Source organism: Scyliorhinus canicula, chromosome 2 (genome assembly GCF_902713615.1).
Source record: "Scyliorhinus canicula chromosome 2, sScyCan1.1, whole genome shotgun sequence".
NCBI classification, from domain to species: domain Eukaryota; kingdom Metazoa; phylum Chordata; class Chondrichthyes; order Carcharhiniformes; family Scyliorhinidae; genus Scyliorhinus; species Scyliorhinus canicula.
This window is the reverse complement of record NC_052147.1, coordinates 228,782,430-228,801,046: the sequence shown is the minus strand read 5'-3', so window position 1 is coordinate 228,801,046 and position 18,617 is coordinate 228,782,430. Positions and strand designations below refer to the sequence as shown.

Sequence of the window (18,617 nt, the reverse complement as noted above, 5' to 3'; positions counted from 1 at the left end):
CAATCAGTCAGGTAGCAAGAGGCTGCAAGTGGACAACCTAGACAGGGAAAATTTGTGATTTTACATTATGTAAAGAGACCCCTACAATAGACTAACATATCTGTGTCCTTTATTTTTGTGGAATTATAGTAGCTGAACCAAAGGTTTATAAATTGTCTTAAAGGTTTCTATGGCCATCTAACAAATCAAGTGTTGTCTTGTCTTGTGTTAACTTGATCCATCGTACCAGAGGTCAAATGAGTGTCATTGTCTAAGACACCATCCATAACAGAAGGGAGTCTCATTGTTATACAGTATTCCCAAACCTGCTACTAATCCATTAGATAAAAGAAGATGGTATTGAAAACATTTAATGGAACAGCAGACTCCATTATACCAGATCAAATATCAACGGCAGACCCAAATTATTAAGTTATATAGTACATATTTGCTCAATTGTGAAATGAAATGCAGAGCTTCTTCAAATAAGGTGCTCCTTTATCCCCATCGTCATGGTAAAACTTACATGTTAGCTGGTCAGAAAAATTATATTTTTTATACCTCTGTTTGCAGAACAGCTAAATGACAAACTTTGGGATACTGATCCAAGTATTTGTCTGTTTACAAAATGTTATCAATCTAAAGTAACAAAAAGTCAAGTTTACCTGGTTTGCGTTCTAGAAGTTGTTGGAAGTGAAATACAGCTTGGTCGTAATCCTGCTTTCTGAACATCAGATCAGCCATCATCTATAACACATTAAAATAACTCTAAATGGACTAAATATTACACAGCAGCACGGTAGCATGGTGGTTAGCATAAATGCTTCACAGCTCCAGGGTCCCAGGTTCGGTTCCCGGCTGGGTCACTGTCTGTGCGGAGTCTGGGGTTGGGTTGGGTTGTTGGGTTACGGGTATAGGGTGGGTATGTGGGTTTGAGTAGGGTGATCATTGCTCGGCACAACATCGAGGGCCGAAGGGCCTGTTCTGTGCTGTACTGTTCTATGTTCTTGAACGTACCAAAATTACAGTGGCTAAGATTTGTTTAAAAAAATGACAAAATATATTTGCCAACAATCTTTTCCAATATAACAAAGTTTAGATTTATTTCAGGAGAATAGCCATTGCAGGGCATGATCTCTGAATGCAGGGATCCGCTGCCTTCTACCAGATGTAAACCCAGATTATCCCAAGGACATTAAGATGGTTTTGACATCTGACATCATCTTATATGTGGCTGGGGCAGCACGGTGGCATAGTGGTTAACACAACCGCCTCACGGCGCTGAGGTCCCAGGTTCGATCCCGGCTCTGGGTCACTGTCTGTGTGGAGTTTGCACATTCTCCCCGTGTCTGCGTGGGTTTCGCCCGCCACAACCCAAAAATGTGCAGAGTAGGTGGATTGGCCATGCTAAATTGCCCCTTAATTGGAAAAAATAATTGGGTAATCTAAATAAAAAAAAATAAAAAAATAATCTTATATGTGGCTCTCTATATTTTCATATTGTGCAGGAGAAATTGCTAAGAATTGTCTTAGTTCTGCACTGCAAAATATATTCCAGGTTCACACTTGTCACACAACTGAGAAGCAATCAGGGGCCATAAGCATCGAAAACACGAGTAGAGAGCAATTCAACACTTAACCGACCTCTAAACATAGCTAATTCAGGGTGTGACTCAAAAGTCTGTTCCCACACTATTTTTTTTTAGATAAATGATTGCTGTGATTGATTTCCACTATTACTTCAGCATATCAACTCATGATGCTTAGGATTTGCACAATTTGTATTCTGTGAGCTCTTATTCACAGTCTGAGTAGCCTAAAGAACCACTGGATAAAAACAAATTACTGTGGATGCTGGAATCTGAAACCAAAGAGAAATTGCTGGAAAATCTCAGCAGGTCTGGCAGCATCTGGAGGGAGGGAAAAGAGCTAATGTTTTGAGTTAGACCAAGGAGAGCCAATGGATGTTATCTATCTTGACTTCCAAAAGGCCTTTGACAAGGTGCCTCACGGGAGACTGCTGAGTAAAATAAGGGCCCATGGTATTCGAGGCAAGGTACTAACATGGATTGACGATTGGCTGTCAGACAGAATGCAGAGAGTTGGGATAAAAGGTTCTTTTTCGGAATGGCAACCGGTGACAAGTGGTGTCCCGCAGGGTTCAGTGTTGGGGCCACAGCTGTTCTCTTTATATATTAACGATCTAGATGACGGGACTGGGGGCATTCTGGCCAAGTTTGCCGATGATACAAAGATAGGTGGAGGGGCAGGTAGTATTGAGGAGGTGGGGAGGCTGCAGAAAGATTTAGACAGTTTAGGAGAATGGTCCAAGAAGTGGCTGATGAAATTCAACGTTGGCAAGTGCGAGGTCTTGCACTTTGGAAAAAAGAATAGAGGCATGGACTATTTTCTAAACGGTGACAAAATTCATAATGCTAAAGTGCAAAGGGACTTGGGAGTCCTAGTCCAGGATTCTCTAAAGGTAAACCTGCAGGTTGAGTCCGTAATTAAGAAAGCAAATGTAATGTTGTCATTTATCTCAAGAGGCTTGGAATATAAAAGCAGGGATGTACTTTTGAGGCTTTATAAAGCACTGGTTAGGCCCCATTTAGAATACTGTGAGCAATTTTGGGCCCCACACCTCAGGAAGGACATACTGGCACTGGAGCGGGTCCAGCGGAGATTCACACGGATGATCCCAGGAATGGTAGGCCTAACATACGATGAACGTCTGAGGATCGTGGGATTATATTCATTGGAGTTTAGGAGGTTGAGGGGAGATCTAATAGAAACTTACAAGATAATGAATGGCTTGGATAGGATGGACGTAGGGAAGTTGTTTCCATTAGCAGGGGAGACTAGGACGCGGGGGCACAGCCTTAGAATAAAAGGGAGTCACTTTAGAACAGGGATGAGGAGAAATTTCTTCAGCCAGAGAGTGGTAGGTCTGTGGAATTCATTGCCACAGAGGGCGGTGGAGGCCGGGACGTTGAGTGTCTTTAAGACAGAAATTGATAAATTCTTGATTTCTCGAGGAATTAAGGGCTATGGGGAGAGAGCGGGTAAATGGAGTTGAAATCAACCATGATTGAATGGTGGAGTGGACTCGATGGGCCGAATGGCCTTACTTCCGCTCCTATGTCTTATGGTCTTATGGAGTCCAGATGACTCTGGACATCTGGACTTGAAATGTGAGCTCTTTTCTCTCCCTACAGATGCTGCCAGACCTGTTGAGATTTTCCGGCATTTTCTCTTTGGCTAAAGAACCACTCATAGGTTAACAGCAAAGGCTCATTTAAATGGATCCAGGAGGTATTTAATATCACAGCTTTCTCAACTGGAAATGTTTAAGCTGCCAAATGTTTGCATAATATAATTTTCTTGACCATTTACCGGTAGCTATAATGATGTTTCACTGGAGCTCCTTGGAGGAGAAAGAGGTCTGTTCTCTTTTGCAATGAAGGAAAGCTCCATAGAAACAGCTGGTGCAGCTATGCTATCAGGGGATAACCAAAAAATGAATCCAAAAGGACATGGGTCCAAATGTTCAAGATGATGGCAAACCTGAAGAAATCTGGCACGATAGGAAGTTTGATAGGAAGTTGTCCTTCTACTGAACCCACGTCAACATTATTTATAATCTTATTGTTCCAGTGTTAATCATGCATAGTCATACTTCAGTATGACAAAAATTTAAGTTCCAGCTTCCATCACAAAGAGCCGTCATATTATCATTAAAAAAAGCTCCATGTAACAATTCCTTCTATCACTGCTGAGTCATAAGACTAACCTTTGTTTACTGACACTGCAGCCTTTGCACATCTTTGTTACTGTATATTCGCTCCAATTTAAGATTATGCTCTATGTGTGTGTCAAGATGGCACACAATAAACAAGGACAAGCCCAAGCTGGGGGTGGGGATACAGGGGCAGAAACTACAGAGTTCTAAGGAACCTAGATTGGACATTATTGAAAACAAGAGAATTAATAGAGTTGGAGAAGGTGCAGTTGAAGACCAACCCCAAACTCTGTTTGTACCATTACAGCCTTGTAACTTCCCCAGCTTTCTCTCTTGCACATGCAACCATAAAAACATCACACTAATGCAGTAGTTATGATACTGGATTAGCAATCCTGAGAACAGAAGTTCAAATTCCATCATAGCCAATAGTGAAACTGAAATCAATAGCCTATTGGCTAGCATCCATGAAAAGCCTAACTAACGACTCATTAATATCCTTTGGTTAAATAACTAGAAGCAAAGAAATTGATAGCTGTGGTCACCTTGATAGGCACTAGCACTGCCAAACCTTTAATGGAAGTTACCATAAAACAAGTGGCTCAGTTCTGTAACTGCTTCCTTCCTGAACTTCAACCTGTAAAACAGTGCTCTGGAATCACCAACAGGTACACGCAAGCACACACACACACAATTCTGTAGGGGTAATGTCCCCAGAATTGTCCTGAAACATCCCCAAAATTTATCAGATTTATTGTTAGAAAGGAAAGAGCTAAAGCTAATTAAACAATGAATGCTTATACAAACCATAAATTCCCTTATCAGATTATCTCAAACATAATAATCTTTATTATTGTCACAAGTGGGCCTGCAAGCAGTTTATTCAGGGAGACAAAGATGTTTAGCCCAGCTCGATGGTGTGGCACAAATGCACCATGAAGTGTTGGCTAGTGGAGACTTGAGAGATGAACAGACACTTCCAACACTGATGAAGGTTCAACTCAATTTTATTAACTACTTCTAACTAACTAACACACGATGACTGTTGGTCTAAATGATGCTAACTTAAACTAGAGACCTTAGCCTTGTCCGAACCAGTTGATTCTCTCAGCACGTGTTGTAAGTCTGTGCTGGGCTGGATGAGTTCTTGTTACACTCAGAGGCAGCACCCAGAATGAGCGGGAACCGTGGTGCCCTCTGCCTTTCTAGTGTGTGTATTCTAACTGGTGATTGGCTGCGGTGTTTGTACATGTTGATTGGTCCCTGTGTGTGTCCATCAGTGTGTGTCTGCAACATGATATACTGGTGTATATTATGACACACCAGACATAAGAGTAGCAGTAGACCATATGGCCATTGAACCTGCTCCACCATTCAATACATTTACAGCTGATCTTGGGTTTCAACTCCATTTTCCTGTTTGCTTCTTAATTCCCTGAGACCCCAAAAGTCTGCCCATCACAGCCTTAATATATTCAACTGTGGAGCATCTACAACCCTTGATAAAGAATTCCAAAGATTCACAACCCTTTGAGTGAAGCAATTTCTCCTCAGTCTTAAATGATTAGCCCCTTATCCTGAGACTGTGCCCCTGTGTTTTAGACTCTCTGACCAATGGAACCAATCTCTCAGCATCTACCCTATTAACCCACCTCAGAATCTTGAAGGTTTTAATCAGATTGCTTCTTATTCTTCTAAACTCCAGAGAATATAAGACCCATTTACTTCTCATTCCAGGGGCCAATCTAGCGAACCTTAGCAAAGAACTGAGGAGCTAAGAATTAATGGGTGGGCTGGCATATCTAAGTGATGTTGCTACACTATTTTAGAGGCAATTAAGGTTGCCAAGAGTGCTATTTAAGATAAATAACACCTCTGAGTGCCAAATTATTCTAATGCAGGTATTGTTAAAATTGGTCAGACAATTCAGCATGTTTCTTTACAAAATTAAAATCATGCTTTTGAGACTAAAGTCCTCAATCTTCAGTTTCCTGTATTCTTGCTTAAAGTTCTAATCTAATACATACAAATAGGTGCCTGGAAATTTGGAAATTCCATAGAACAGTACAGCACAGAACAGGCCCTTCGGCCCTCGATGTTGTGCCGAGCAATGATCACCCTACTTAAACCCACGTAACCCGTATACCCGACAATCCCCCCATTAACCTTACACTACGGGCAATTTAGCATGGCCAATCCACCTAACCCGCACATCTTTGGACTGTGGGAGGAAACCGGAGCACCCGGAGGAAACCCACGCACACACGGGGAGGACGTGCAGACTCCACACAGACAGTGACCCAGCCGGGACTCGAACCTGGGACCCTGGAGCTGTGAAGCATTGATGCTAACCACCATGCTACCGTGAGGCCCCTGAGTGTCTTGTATTTCTATTTCATCATGACTCAAATGATTAACAAATGATCATTAGCTCATAGCTTTGTTGCCTGACTTCTTTCACAATTGGCAAGAACAAAGGCTCAGAAGTAGGCCATTCAGCCTGTTGAGCCTGCTCCACCATTCAATTCAATCATCGTTGATCACCCACTTAAATACCTTTTTCTCACACTATCTCCATATCCCTTTGTCATTGGTATTTAGAAATATGTCCATCTCTGCTTTAAATATACATAATGACTGAGCTTCCACAGCTCCCTGGGGTAGAGAATTTCAAAGATTCACAAGAACATAGCACATACATACAGTGCAGAAGGGGGCCATTCGGCCCTTCGAGTCTGCACCGACCCACGTAAGCCCTCACTTCCACTCTATTCTGGTAACCCAATAACCCCTCCTAACCTTTTTGGACACTAAGGGCAATTTAGCATGGCCAATCCACCTAATCTGTACGTCTTTGGACTGTGTCGGGAAGCTAAACGAACCTCCTGATGCCCTATCCCGCAACACATGTGCCAATGCACAAGTGGACTGACTCCGGGCCCTCCACGAGGACCTCTGCCACCCAGGGGTCACTCGATTCTTCCATTTTATCAAGACGCGCAACCTGCCACCAGGAACTGCCAAATCTGCGTGGAGTGCAAACCACACTTCTAGAGGCCAGAGAAATCGCACCTGGTAAAGGCTTCTCGTCCCTTTGAACACCTCAGCATGGACTTCAGAGGGCCCCTCCCCTACACCGACTGCAACACGTACTTCCTGAACGTGATTGACGAGTACTCCCGGTACCCATTCTCCATCCCCTTCCCCGACATGACCGCAGCCACCATCATAAAAGACCTCCACAGTATCTTTACCCTGTTCGGTTTAATTGCCTACATACACAGCGATAGGGGGTCCTCCTTCATGAACGACGAACTGCGTCAATTCCTGCTCAGCAAAGGCATTGCCTCGAGCAGGTCGACCAGTTATAAGCCCCGGGGAAACGGACAGGTAGGGAGGGAGAACGGAACGGTCTGGAAAACCGTCCTACTGGCCCTACGGTCCAGGAATCTCCCAGTCTCCCGCTGGCAGGAGGTCCTTCCCGATGCACTCCACTCCGATCACTGCTGTGTACCACGACTAACGAAACACCTCATGAACGCCTCCTTGTCTTCCCTAGGAGGTCCTCCTTCGGAACCTCGCTCCCAACCTGGCTGGCAACTCCTGGACCCATTCTGGTCCGCAAACACGTGCGGGTGCACAAGTCGGACACATTGGTCAAGAGGGTCCACCTCCTTCACGCCTAACCCTCAGCGTGCTTACGTGGCGTACCCCGACGGCTGGCAGGATACGGTCTCCCTACAACCTGGCGCCCGCTGGATCCCCACCCACACCCCCCCCACCCACCAACCCAACCCTCCCTCCCACCGGCGCACCCCATGGCTGCCACCTTCTCAGGTGGATCAGTTCTTCCACTGGTCCCACCCAGGGGTGATGAAGCTACCGAAGAAGCCAAAGTCACGCTCCTGGAGTCACGGATGCCCGAGCTGGCGCCTGCATCACCGCTGAAATTGCGACGATCACAGAAGACGACCAGGGCCCCCGATCACCTCATTGCTTCATTTTGATATGTACATGTAAAAGAATACTGTAAATAGTTGTGACATGTAATAAGGCAAAACACTGTACCACCGACGGGTACCACCATTACCTCTACCACCGTATAACGCGGAACCACCACCCCCGCTCGACTCTTTTTTTTAAACAGGGGGTGAATGTGGTAGTCGGCATTAGAGGTATTACAGTACCTAGGTTGTTGCTGTAAGATCATTGGTGTGTGAGGTACCTGAGACAGTAAGATCATTGGTGAAGCCTGCCTGCTGGTTCCACCCAGTAAGGCGGAGTATAAGAGTCTGTGTCTCCCTTGCTGCTGCATTCTGTACCTGCGCTGCTGGGGGAAACATCTAGTCCAATAAAGCCTTCAATTGTACTCCAATCTCGCTTCGACAGTTATTGATCGTGCATCACTCTGCACATTTGTTCCTCCCACCAAAATGGATAACCTCAATGTTCCACATTATATTCCATCTGCCATGTTCTTGCCTACTCAGTAAGTCTGTCCAAAACCCCTTGAAACTGCTTTGCAACTTCCTCGTCACACACATTCCCACCTAGCTTTATGTCCTTCGCGAACTTGAAAGTATTACATTTGTCCCCACATCCAAATAATTGATTTACATTATGAACATCTGGGAGCAAGCACTGATCCTTGCGATACCAGGCTAATCACAGCCTGCCAAAAATACCGCATTCATTCCTACTCTCTGTTTTCTGCATGTTAAATAATCCTTAATCCATAGTATCTCATATCCCAAGGTACTTGAATTTTGCTAACCAACCTCCTGCAAGGGACCATATCAAAAGCTGTCTGGAAATTAAAGTATACTGGGCGCGATTCTCCGCTCCCCATGCTGGGTGGGAGAATCACGGGAGGGCAGGGCGCATCACGACACGCCGCCCTAGCACCCCCCGCGATTCTCCCACCCCCCCCAAAATGGCGTGTCGCGGAATCGTCGGTCGCTGTGATTCTCCAGCCTGGATGGGTCGAACGGCCTGACGAACTCGACCGGTTTACGCCGGCGCCAAGCCAACCATACCTGGTCGCTGCCGCCGTGAACATCGCGCGACAGGTAAGTGTGGGGCCTGTGGGGGGCGGAGAGAAGAACGAGCACCACGGGCGTGCTCAGGAGGTGACTGGCCCGCGATGGGTGCCCACCGATCGTCGGGCCGGCGTCTCTAAGAGACGCACTCTTTCCCCTCCGCCGCCCTGCAAGATCAAGCCGCCATGTCTTGCAGGGCAGCGGAGGGGAAGACGGCAACCACGCATGCGCGGGTTGGAGCCTGCCAACCTGCGCATGCGTGGTTGACGTCACTTAGGCGCCCCGTTGCGTCATTCTCGGCGCGCCGCTTTGACGCAAGCGTCAAGGCCCGGCAGCCGAGTTTCTCACAACGCCACTCTTAGCCCCCTGGGGTGGGGGGGGGGGGGGTGAATAGGGTGCGAGGAGCGGCCTCTGATGCTGTCGTGAAACTCGGCCGAGTTCACGACTGCCTTCCCGATGCCGCGCGGGAGCGGAGAATCGCGCCCACTGTGTCCCTTGATCAATGCTGTTAGTAAAATCCTCAAAAAACTCCAACAGGTTCATCAAACATAATTTCCCATTCAGAAATCCATGTGGACTATGCCCAGATTATTATCCAAATGTCCATTTATCACATCCTTTAGGATAGATTTTAGCATTTTTCCCATTACTGATGCAAGGTTAGTAGGTCAGTAGCTCCCTGTTTTCGCTCTCCCTCCCTTCTTAAATAGTAGAGTGACATTTCAACCTTTCAATCTGCAGAAACGATCACAGAATATATAGTATTTTGGAAGATGACCACCAATATATCCACTATCTCCATAGCTATCTCTTTCAACACTCTGGGAGGTATAATATCAGGTCCCGGGGTCTTATCAACCGTCAGTCCCATTCATTTCTCCAATAATTTTTTTATGAGTACTAATTTCAGTCAATGCCTCATTCTCCCTAGTCTCTTGGCTATGTAATTATTGGAAATTTATTGTATTTTCCTCAGTGAAGCCAGACACAAAGTAATCATTTAGAAAGGGTGAATTTGTTCATTTTGTAGCCTGTGCATTTTAGATGGGTATTTGGTAAAAGGGAGCACTAATATAATCTGAACTGATTGATGTACGATTGCTTGGTGAACTAAATTTTGTCTTCATAATTCCTATGCATTATCTAGATAGTAAACCCCAGATTATTTTTTGATGAGGAGTTAAACGAAAGGGGTTAGGTTTTGTTGGTGCCCTTATTGAATATTCTAATCAGGATAACATCTCCAGAGTTTTTACAATGTCACAAGCATAAGCAACCAGAGTTGGTACCATCTCACATACAGGACATTCCTTTCTCAATCCTCTTCCATTAAATCAAATGAAAGGGGAGTCCCGGAAGGTAACTCTTGGCACACAAAATGCGTGACAATAAATATAAAGTAACAATAGAGTTTTCATTGCATAACTGAGTGACAAACTTTTGAAATTTATAAAGTAAGTTACCAGCACAGCAGTGTCTCAATTACTTAATATGTTTTGATTTTATTTCTACTAACCATGGTAGCTGCGTCATTATCTTGGTCACTTTTCAGCAGAATTGCACATTGATGTTGACAGGCATCAATATCATCCTGGGCAAGATACAACTGCGCAAGTTCTAGCATCACCTGCCACAGAAAACAATAAGGATAGATCATGACATAACACTGGTGGATAATTATACATTATTCCACAATTATGGAAGACGTCCGACTCATCTGGGTGGGTGGTGGAATGGTTCTTCTATAACAAATTGTTTTTTTGATATAGAAGAATATTCCAAGGCCTATAATTCAAGATAATGGTGTTCAATCACCATCACGGATTGTATGAGACAGGAAGACTGATAAATATCAGTGACATTTAATTTATATATACATATATGTCTTCATATGTTTATAACACAATAATGCTAATAATTTGTTGCATTGTGCTATGATAATTACAAAATGATGTGGCATTTGGGAATTTAGCTGTATACCAAACAACAAATTTTTGGAAAAACATTACTTTGAAAGTTGTTGCCTATCTTTTGACAGTTTTTGTTAACAATATCAGAAGGATTTAACTTCAGACAGCAGGTGCTCTGCTTTTCAGATTCACCTGTGAGCTGAAAGAGCCCATATTCTCAAATTACCACTTCTTCACTTTGGAGATGCTGAGATTATCGATAGGTTCCCCGAAATTCTGGTGTTAATTCCCACACCTACATCTACATAAGAGTTGAGGAGAAAATGATTTTCCGTACAATACTCCTTTCAGTCAGCCTCCCATTCCAACTTTAATACATGATGTTGAGATGCCAGTGTTGGACTTTCATATAAGCAGCAGTTATTTACAGCTAGTTATCGATCCTTTATCCTTTTTTAATTGGGAGGTGCGTCGGGTTTAATTTTACGGGGCGCTTTGGTTCCTCCCTCCCACCCCATTCCCGTCCACGATCTCGACGGTTGCCCAGCATTAACTGTTTTAAGTTGAAACTGCCACCTTTATCTCGGGAGGAAATCTCACCTTAAGAGAGTTTCCAGACAATCAAATGGTTCAAAATACAAAAGCTTACAACAATGGGGAAAGAAATTTGCTTGTAGGCCAGTCATTTTTCACTTTATGATAAAAGCAAAATACAGTGGATGTTGGAAATCTGAAATAAAAACAGAAAATGCTGGAAAATCTCAGCAGGTCTGGTAACATCTGTGTAGAGAGAAACAGAGTTAACATTCTGAAGGGCAACTAGGGATGGGCAATAAATGCTGGCCTAGCCAGACACACCCACATCTCGTAAATTATTATTTTTTTAAAATTGAGTCTGTATGACTTCTTCAGAGCTAAAGAGAGGGGCATTGTGATGGCTTTATACTGTTAGAAAGGGAGTGAAGCAGATGGAGCAAAATACGTCAATGATAGGTGTGAGCAAGAAGAAATTGCACAAAGGTGTTCAGGGCACAAGGCAAACAAAGTATTAATGGCAGAGTTAAGGACTACAGAAGGTACTGATAGTTGCATAAAGATAAGATAGCAGCATGTGTTAATAGGAGAACAAAGGTTAGTGCTCAGTGAAAGCAAAACTAAAGAATAAGTGACAGATGCTCCAGTGGGGGAAGCGCGGGGGTTAAATTGGGAGAAAGTACTTTCTCCCACTAACTCCAGCATGATGCCACCACAAAACACACTCCCCCCTCAACACGCCCTTCCCCTTCAGCATGGTAGTCTGGTCCACTCAGTCATCAACCGCCAGACCCTAATCCCCTTCCCATGGCACCTTCCTATGCAACTGAAGAAGGTACAATACCTGCCACTTTACCTCCTCCCTCCTCAGTGCTGTGATGAATGTAATAATTGATGTATATATTGTGTAATATGTGTCGGATGCTGTAATGGTTTTAAAAGTCTGGGTTAGGGTGTGTATATACCTGTTGCAGTCATATATTTTAAAATATCCTGGTTTATAAGAAAGACAGACACTGAGGCTGCAGAAGGTGAAATTAAGATGTCGTAAAAGTTAGATCATCCTTATTTCAAAGCATACTTATATTTACAAAGAAAACCTAATGGATTTTCATTATGATTTCTATGAAGTGGATAACTACAGACATTCGGCTGGGTTCTCCGCAGCCCCGTGCCAAAATTGTGTTTGGCGCGGGGGGGGGGGGACAATCCAATTTCACGTTGAAATCGGACCCGACAGCGGTCAGCGATTCACCAGGACCCGAGAATCGGCGTGATCGGGGAGTACTCCGCGCAGCTGGGGCCCATTCCCAGAGGCCCGCCTAGCGATCCTCCGCTCCCGACGGCGTGGTTCTTTTTTTTTAATAACCAATTCATTTTTTCCAATTAAGGGGCAATTTAGCGTGGCCAATCCACCTAGCCTGCACATCTTTGGGTTGTGGGGGCGAAACCCACACAAACACGGGGAGAATGTGCAAACTCCACACAGACTGTGACCCAGAGCTGGGATCGAACTTGGGACCTCGGCACCGTGAGGCAGCAGGGCTAACCCACTGTGTCACTGTGCTGCCCTCCGACGGCGTGGTTCTAACCATCCATCGGCGGTTGGGATGCTCGCGTGGCGGCTGCTGACTCAGTCCGCGGTCGCCCTGGTGTGGGGCGGAGGGTTCGGACATCGGTGCGGTCAGATATTTGTGTGCTGTTAAAAGATAATTTAACACTATGTTAATAAAGTTTGTTTTAATATTCCATATCCGTATTGGTGCATGGAATCACTCCTGGATCGAAGTACATTTTCCCTCAGTTTCACAAAACTAAAAAAGTGATTTGGGTTCCTGTCCGGTATCCTAGAAAATATTGGGGTCTGGTCCGGGATGGTCCTACTGCCCACATCCCAAACACTCCTTCTAGGTGAAGCAGCTTTTCACTTGCACCTCCTTCAATTTGGTTTACTGTCTCCTCTACATTGGTGAGACTAAGTGCAGACTGGTTGACTGCTTTGTGGAACACCTTTTGCTCAGTCTGCAAGCATGACCCCAACCTATCTGTCGCTTGCCATTTCAACTCACCATATTGCACTTACATCCAAATATCCTTCCTTGGCCTCCTGCAATGCTCTGGTGAAACCCATTACAAACTTGAGGAACAACACCTCATCTTCTGATGAGGCATGTTGCAGCACTTTGGACTCAACAATGAGTTTAACAATTTTGCTTTCTCTGAGCACTGACCTTTTTTCTCCTATTAACACATGCTATCTTACCTTTATGCCACTATCAGCATCTTCCATAGTTTTTAACACTGCCATACAGGGCAGCACGGTAGCATAATCAGGGCAGCACGGTAGCATAGTCAGGGCAGCACGGTAGCATCGTGGTTAGCACTGTGGCTTCACAGCACTGGGGTCCCAGGTTTGATTCCTGCTTGGGTCACTGTCTGTGCGGAGTCTGCACGTTCTCCCTGTGTCTGCGTGGGTTTCCTCCGGGTGCTCTGGTTTCCTCCCACAGTCCAAAGAAGTGCAGGTTAGGTGGATTGGCCATGATAAATTGCCCTTAGTGTCCAAAAAGGTTAGGAGGGGTTATTGGGTAAGGGGGATAGGGTGGAAATGAGGGATAAGTGGGTCGGTGCAGACTCAATGGGCCAAATGTCCTCCTTCTGCGCTATGTGTTCTATGACCTATGTCCTATGCCATTAACACTTTATTTATCTTGTGCCGTCAACATTTTTGTGCAATCTCTCCTAGTTCACACCTATCATTGATTTTCTATTTTGCTCCACCCCCTCTAACAGAATAAAATCCATCACATTTCTCCCTCTCTTCGGCTCTGAAGCAGTCATATAGACCTGAAACATTCATTCTGATTTTTCTCTCCACAAATGCTACCAATTCTTCTGTATTTATCCAGCATTTTCTGATCCACTCTTCCCTTGTGAAATGAAGGCACAGTTCAGAATCCTTTGAAGTCACCACATACAATAACTTAGCAATTGCATAACTAACCTTATGATCATTCTCATTGTAGACAAGTGCCTCTTTGTAGAACTTAATTGCTTTTTCATAGTCTCGCTGATCTGTGGCATGCTTTGCTATTATAGCACAAATCTCTGCTGCAAGTTGTTTCTGAGTAGGGACTGAATCAGTCTGCTCTAGTTGAACTCGTTTTAACACCTGAGCCTGGACCTCTCGTGCCTGTTCAGAAAATGGCAAGAAGGAAAAAAAGGGTGGAAGTCGTCAGGTTTAAAAATGCCAGAAAATAAAATTGGTAATGTATACCTGACGCATAAAATCCGCACAAAAATATTCATATTTTAATTGTTTATAGATACATAGAAAATAGGAGCAGGAGGCCTTTTGGCCCTTCGAACCTGTTCTGCCATTTATCACGATTATGGCTGATCATCCAACTCAATAGCCTAATCCTGCTTTCTCCTCATAACCTTTAATCCCATTCGCCCCAAGTGCTGTAGCTAGCTGCCCCTCTTGAATACATTCAATGTTTTCGCATCAACTACTTCATGTGGTAATGAATTCCACAGGCTCACCACTCTTTGGGTAAAAAATGTCTCTTCATCTCTGCCGAAATGGTTACCCTGAATCCTCAGACTGTGACCCCTGGTTCAGGACACACCCACCATCGGGAACCATCTTCCCTACATCTACTCTGTCTCGTCCTGTTAAAATTTTATAAGTCTCTATGAGATCCCCTCTCATTTTTCTGAACTCCAACGAGAACAATCCTACCTAGTCTATCTCTCCTCATACGACAGTCCCGCCATCCCTGGAATCAGTCTGGTAAGCCTTTGCTGCACTCCCTCAAGAGCAAGAACATCCTTCCTCAGAAAAGGAGACCAAACCTGCACACAATATTCCAGGTGTGGCCTCACCAAGGCCCTGTATAATTGCCATGATGTGGAAATGCTGGCATTGGACTGGGGTGGGCACAGTAAGAAGTCTTACAACATCAGGTAAAAGTCCAACAGGTTTTTTTTGAATCACTAGCTTTCGGAGGAAGCTGAGGAAGGATTTGCCTCCAAAAGCTAGTGATTCGAAACAAACCTGTTGGACTTTAACTTGGTGTTGTAGGACTTCCCTGCTCCTGTACTTGTAATCTCTCGCAATGAAGGCCAACCTACCAAGAGCCTTCTTCAGCACATGATAAACCTATGATGTGAGGTCCAATGATAGACTTTTTTTTTATACACAGGCCAACAAATTACTTTAAACTTTAGCTTGCTGAAAACAAGGATTCATTTGAGCATTACATTGAGAAATAATTGCAATTTGAAGCAGATTTTACGCTGTCACCATGTTTCCAAAAGCATTCTAGCAAGCGTGCTGTCAAACAGAGCAAGTGAAGCAAATGTAATAAGGAACTTCAAATAATAATGACGTGCTTTTCTTAGGGGCAGCACACTGGCACAGTGGTCAGCACTGATGCCTCAAAGTGCGAGGTATCCGGGTTCAATTCCGGCCTTGGGTGGCTGTCTGTGTGGAGTTTGCACTTCCCCCTGTGCGTGCGTGGATTTCCTCCAGGTTCTCCGGTTTCCCTCCACAGTCCAAAGATGTGCAGGTTAGGTGAATTGGCCATGTTAAAATGCCCCTTTGTGTCCAAAAGATGAGACTGGGCTAGGGGATAGGATTTGGGTGTGGGCCTAGGTAGCATGTTCTTTCCAAGGGCCGGTGCAGACTTGATTGGCCGAATGGCCGTCTTTGGCATTGTAGGGATTCTATGATTAACAAATGTGAACTTTCTAGTTTATCCAACATTTATATAACCAAATAAAGGAACATGTACTCTAACTTACATAACAAGCAATAGAACTGGAGGATAAAAAAAATCAGAGAGACACCAAAGAAAATTTCAAGATTCTACAGAGATCCAGAATAGGTAGGAATTCCTACTAAAAATATATAGATATGAGAAATACCTATTCGATCCCATGCAGGGAATCTGGTTGCAGATTAGTTTATGATGTATTTAAACAACCAAGGGGAATGGGTTAACGTGGTCTGGAACACTGTACTATGTCTAACTAATTGGAAATTATCAGAGGTATTAGTTTCTGCAAATCAGAATGACAATGGAGAGGCGGTAGATTATGAATTAGTCAAAAGTGACATGAGAGATTTAATTAACACTTTATTTAAGCTGAGAGAAGAGAACACCAGGGTCTGATGGGATACATCGAAGAACCTTGAGGGAAATTGGAAAAGTCATAGTCGAGGTCCCAGAAATTACATTTCAAGATTGTGTACGCAATGATGTGTGCCAGAAGACTAGAGAATGGCCAAGCATTTTTTACAAAGAGAAACAAGGGGAATAAATGACAAGCAATTTAACAGCTTTAGAAGAGAAAATAATTAGAAGTAGAGAATACATATTTCAGAAAGGAAGATTTTGTGTTTGACAATCATGAACAAGTTCCTTGAGAAGGTGACACGTACGATAAACTGGGGGTGGGAAACAGTGGATGTGGTCTACGTTCAAAGTCTTTGACAAAGCACCACACAGGAGACTTGGAAACTATTCAAGGGCTCGGAATTTGGGAAAGGAAAGCTATATGGAATAATTCCTACTTTTTACTGCTTTATTTCAAATACCGATGCACTGAACTGAGTTCAGCAAGAGCACTAAGTTTTAAAATCAACAGTTGAGACATAGTGAAGAAAAACAAATAAAATTTAAAAAAGACAGAAGAAAGATAAAGATATTTTAAACTCATGAAGATAATTAGAGCATTGAATGTCCAAAACCTTTACTTTGCTCCCAGAAAATGATAAATAGAGTACATGATTAAAGCCTCGGGTTACTTTAGATGTTAAGCTGTTATGAATGAATGCTATCAGGCAGCATAAATTCAGACTTGAATTATATTTATAAAATAAATGGAGATTCCTGCTTGAACAGGAAGTAAAGGAACACTGACCATGTACCACAACATGAGGAAATAAAAACTAATCCGAGTAGGTCCTAGATTCAAATTTAAACCTCAATAGCTTGAATCAATTTTTGTTATTCTTACCTTGATTAAATTATACATCTGTCATATCCAGTATGCTTAAAAAGTATTTGACAGATTTGATAGGGTTGTTTAAAATCATTTAGCATTTTGTTAAAAAGAAAGAAAAACTGCACTCTGTGGCTGCTGGATCTGCCCTGGAGGAACTAGATTTAAGATCATTTGCAAATAGACTGGAGGGCCGTTGAGGAGAAATTACTTTCTACATTGAGTTATGGTGATCTGGGAAGTGAGAAAAATAGATAGGTTCTCCCCAAAACAGGCAGAGTGGGTTGGGCGGCGTGCTTCTGTGCTGTATGAGTCTATATTATCTATAGCACGAGAATATGAAAAAGGCAGAAAGTATGGACACAAAAAAGTAACTTTGTCATATTTTTATTTTTAGTACAAAGATTTTATGCACTCTAGTGATGCATTCTAATTTGAGCAAAGGAAGATAATGCTATTAAAGAAGCATGATTAGGGCATTCATTTCACCATACATATTGGGCAGGATTCTCCAGCCTCCCATCCGCCTGCTTCTCAGCAGCGGGGGCAGGGCGCCGTTTGCTGTCAGTGAGTATTCTGCTCCTGACGCTGTCAATGAGAATTCCCATTGAAGCCCCTGTGCTGCTACGAAACTTGCGGGCAGGGGTGCGCTGATGGGGGACCAGAGAATCACGCCACCAGCGAACGGCCAGAGAATTCCGGCCATTGACCTTGCAGGCATTATTTAAAGATTTTAAACTTTTAAAAGATTAAATTACCTATCAATACGCAGACAAATAATAAACAAAATAAAGTCTATTCACCCTCTGCAATGCTAGGATGGCATCATCAGTCTTCTCCTTCTTACTATACATTTTTGCAAGAAGCATTAGATATCGTGCATCTTGCATTAAAGCTTGAAGGTCACTCACTGTAAAAAATTGAAGATCCAAAATATGATATAAAAATAATTTTTGTTCTCTTATAAATCACACGAACAAATCTTCTAAACCCCAAACCACTACTATCTACAAGGGCAACAGCAGCAGATACCTGGGAACCCCACCACCTGGACGTTCCCCACCATCCTGATTTGGAATATATTGCCGTTCCTTCACTGTCGCTGGGTCAAAATCCTGGAACACCCTGCCTAACAGCACTGTGGGTGTACCTATACCTCAGGAACTGCAGTGGTGCAAGAAGGCAACTCATTACCATCTTTGGAAGGGCAACTAGGAATGGGCAATGAATGATGACTTAACCGGCGATGCCCAAATCCCATGAATTAATAAAAACAAGGAATTTCTGTTTTGTAAATTTTACTCAACATTGGACGCAATTCTCCGGAAAGATTTCTTGGTGTTGTAGCGAGCGGAAATTGCCACGAGCCTCCCGGCACTTGGCCCAGTGAGGTCAGCAATGCTATTC

General features: G+C 43.7%; 1 protein-coding gene across 2 annotated transcripts in view; it reads right to left on the bottom strand.

Moving 5' to 3' along the window:
• The window catches only part of ttc21b (tetratricopeptide repeat domain 21B), a 116,727-nt gene that overhangs the window by 15,209 nt on the left and 82,901 nt on the right, over positions 1 to 18,617 (bottom strand). For both annotated transcript variants that reach the window (XM_038789720.1, XM_038789719.1), the window contains 4 exons: positions 18,014 to 18,120; positions 14,203 to 14,391; positions 10,274 to 10,384; positions 645 to 726 (listed from right to left, as the gene is read on the bottom strand). In XM_038789720.1, the coding sequence (XP_038645648.1) occupies positions 645 to 726; positions 10,274 to 10,384; positions 14,203 to 14,391; positions 18,014 to 18,120 (489 nt within the window). The remainder of the gene's footprint in view (positions 1 to 644; positions 727 to 10,273; positions 10,385 to 14,202; positions 14,392 to 18,013; positions 18,121 to 18,617) is intronic.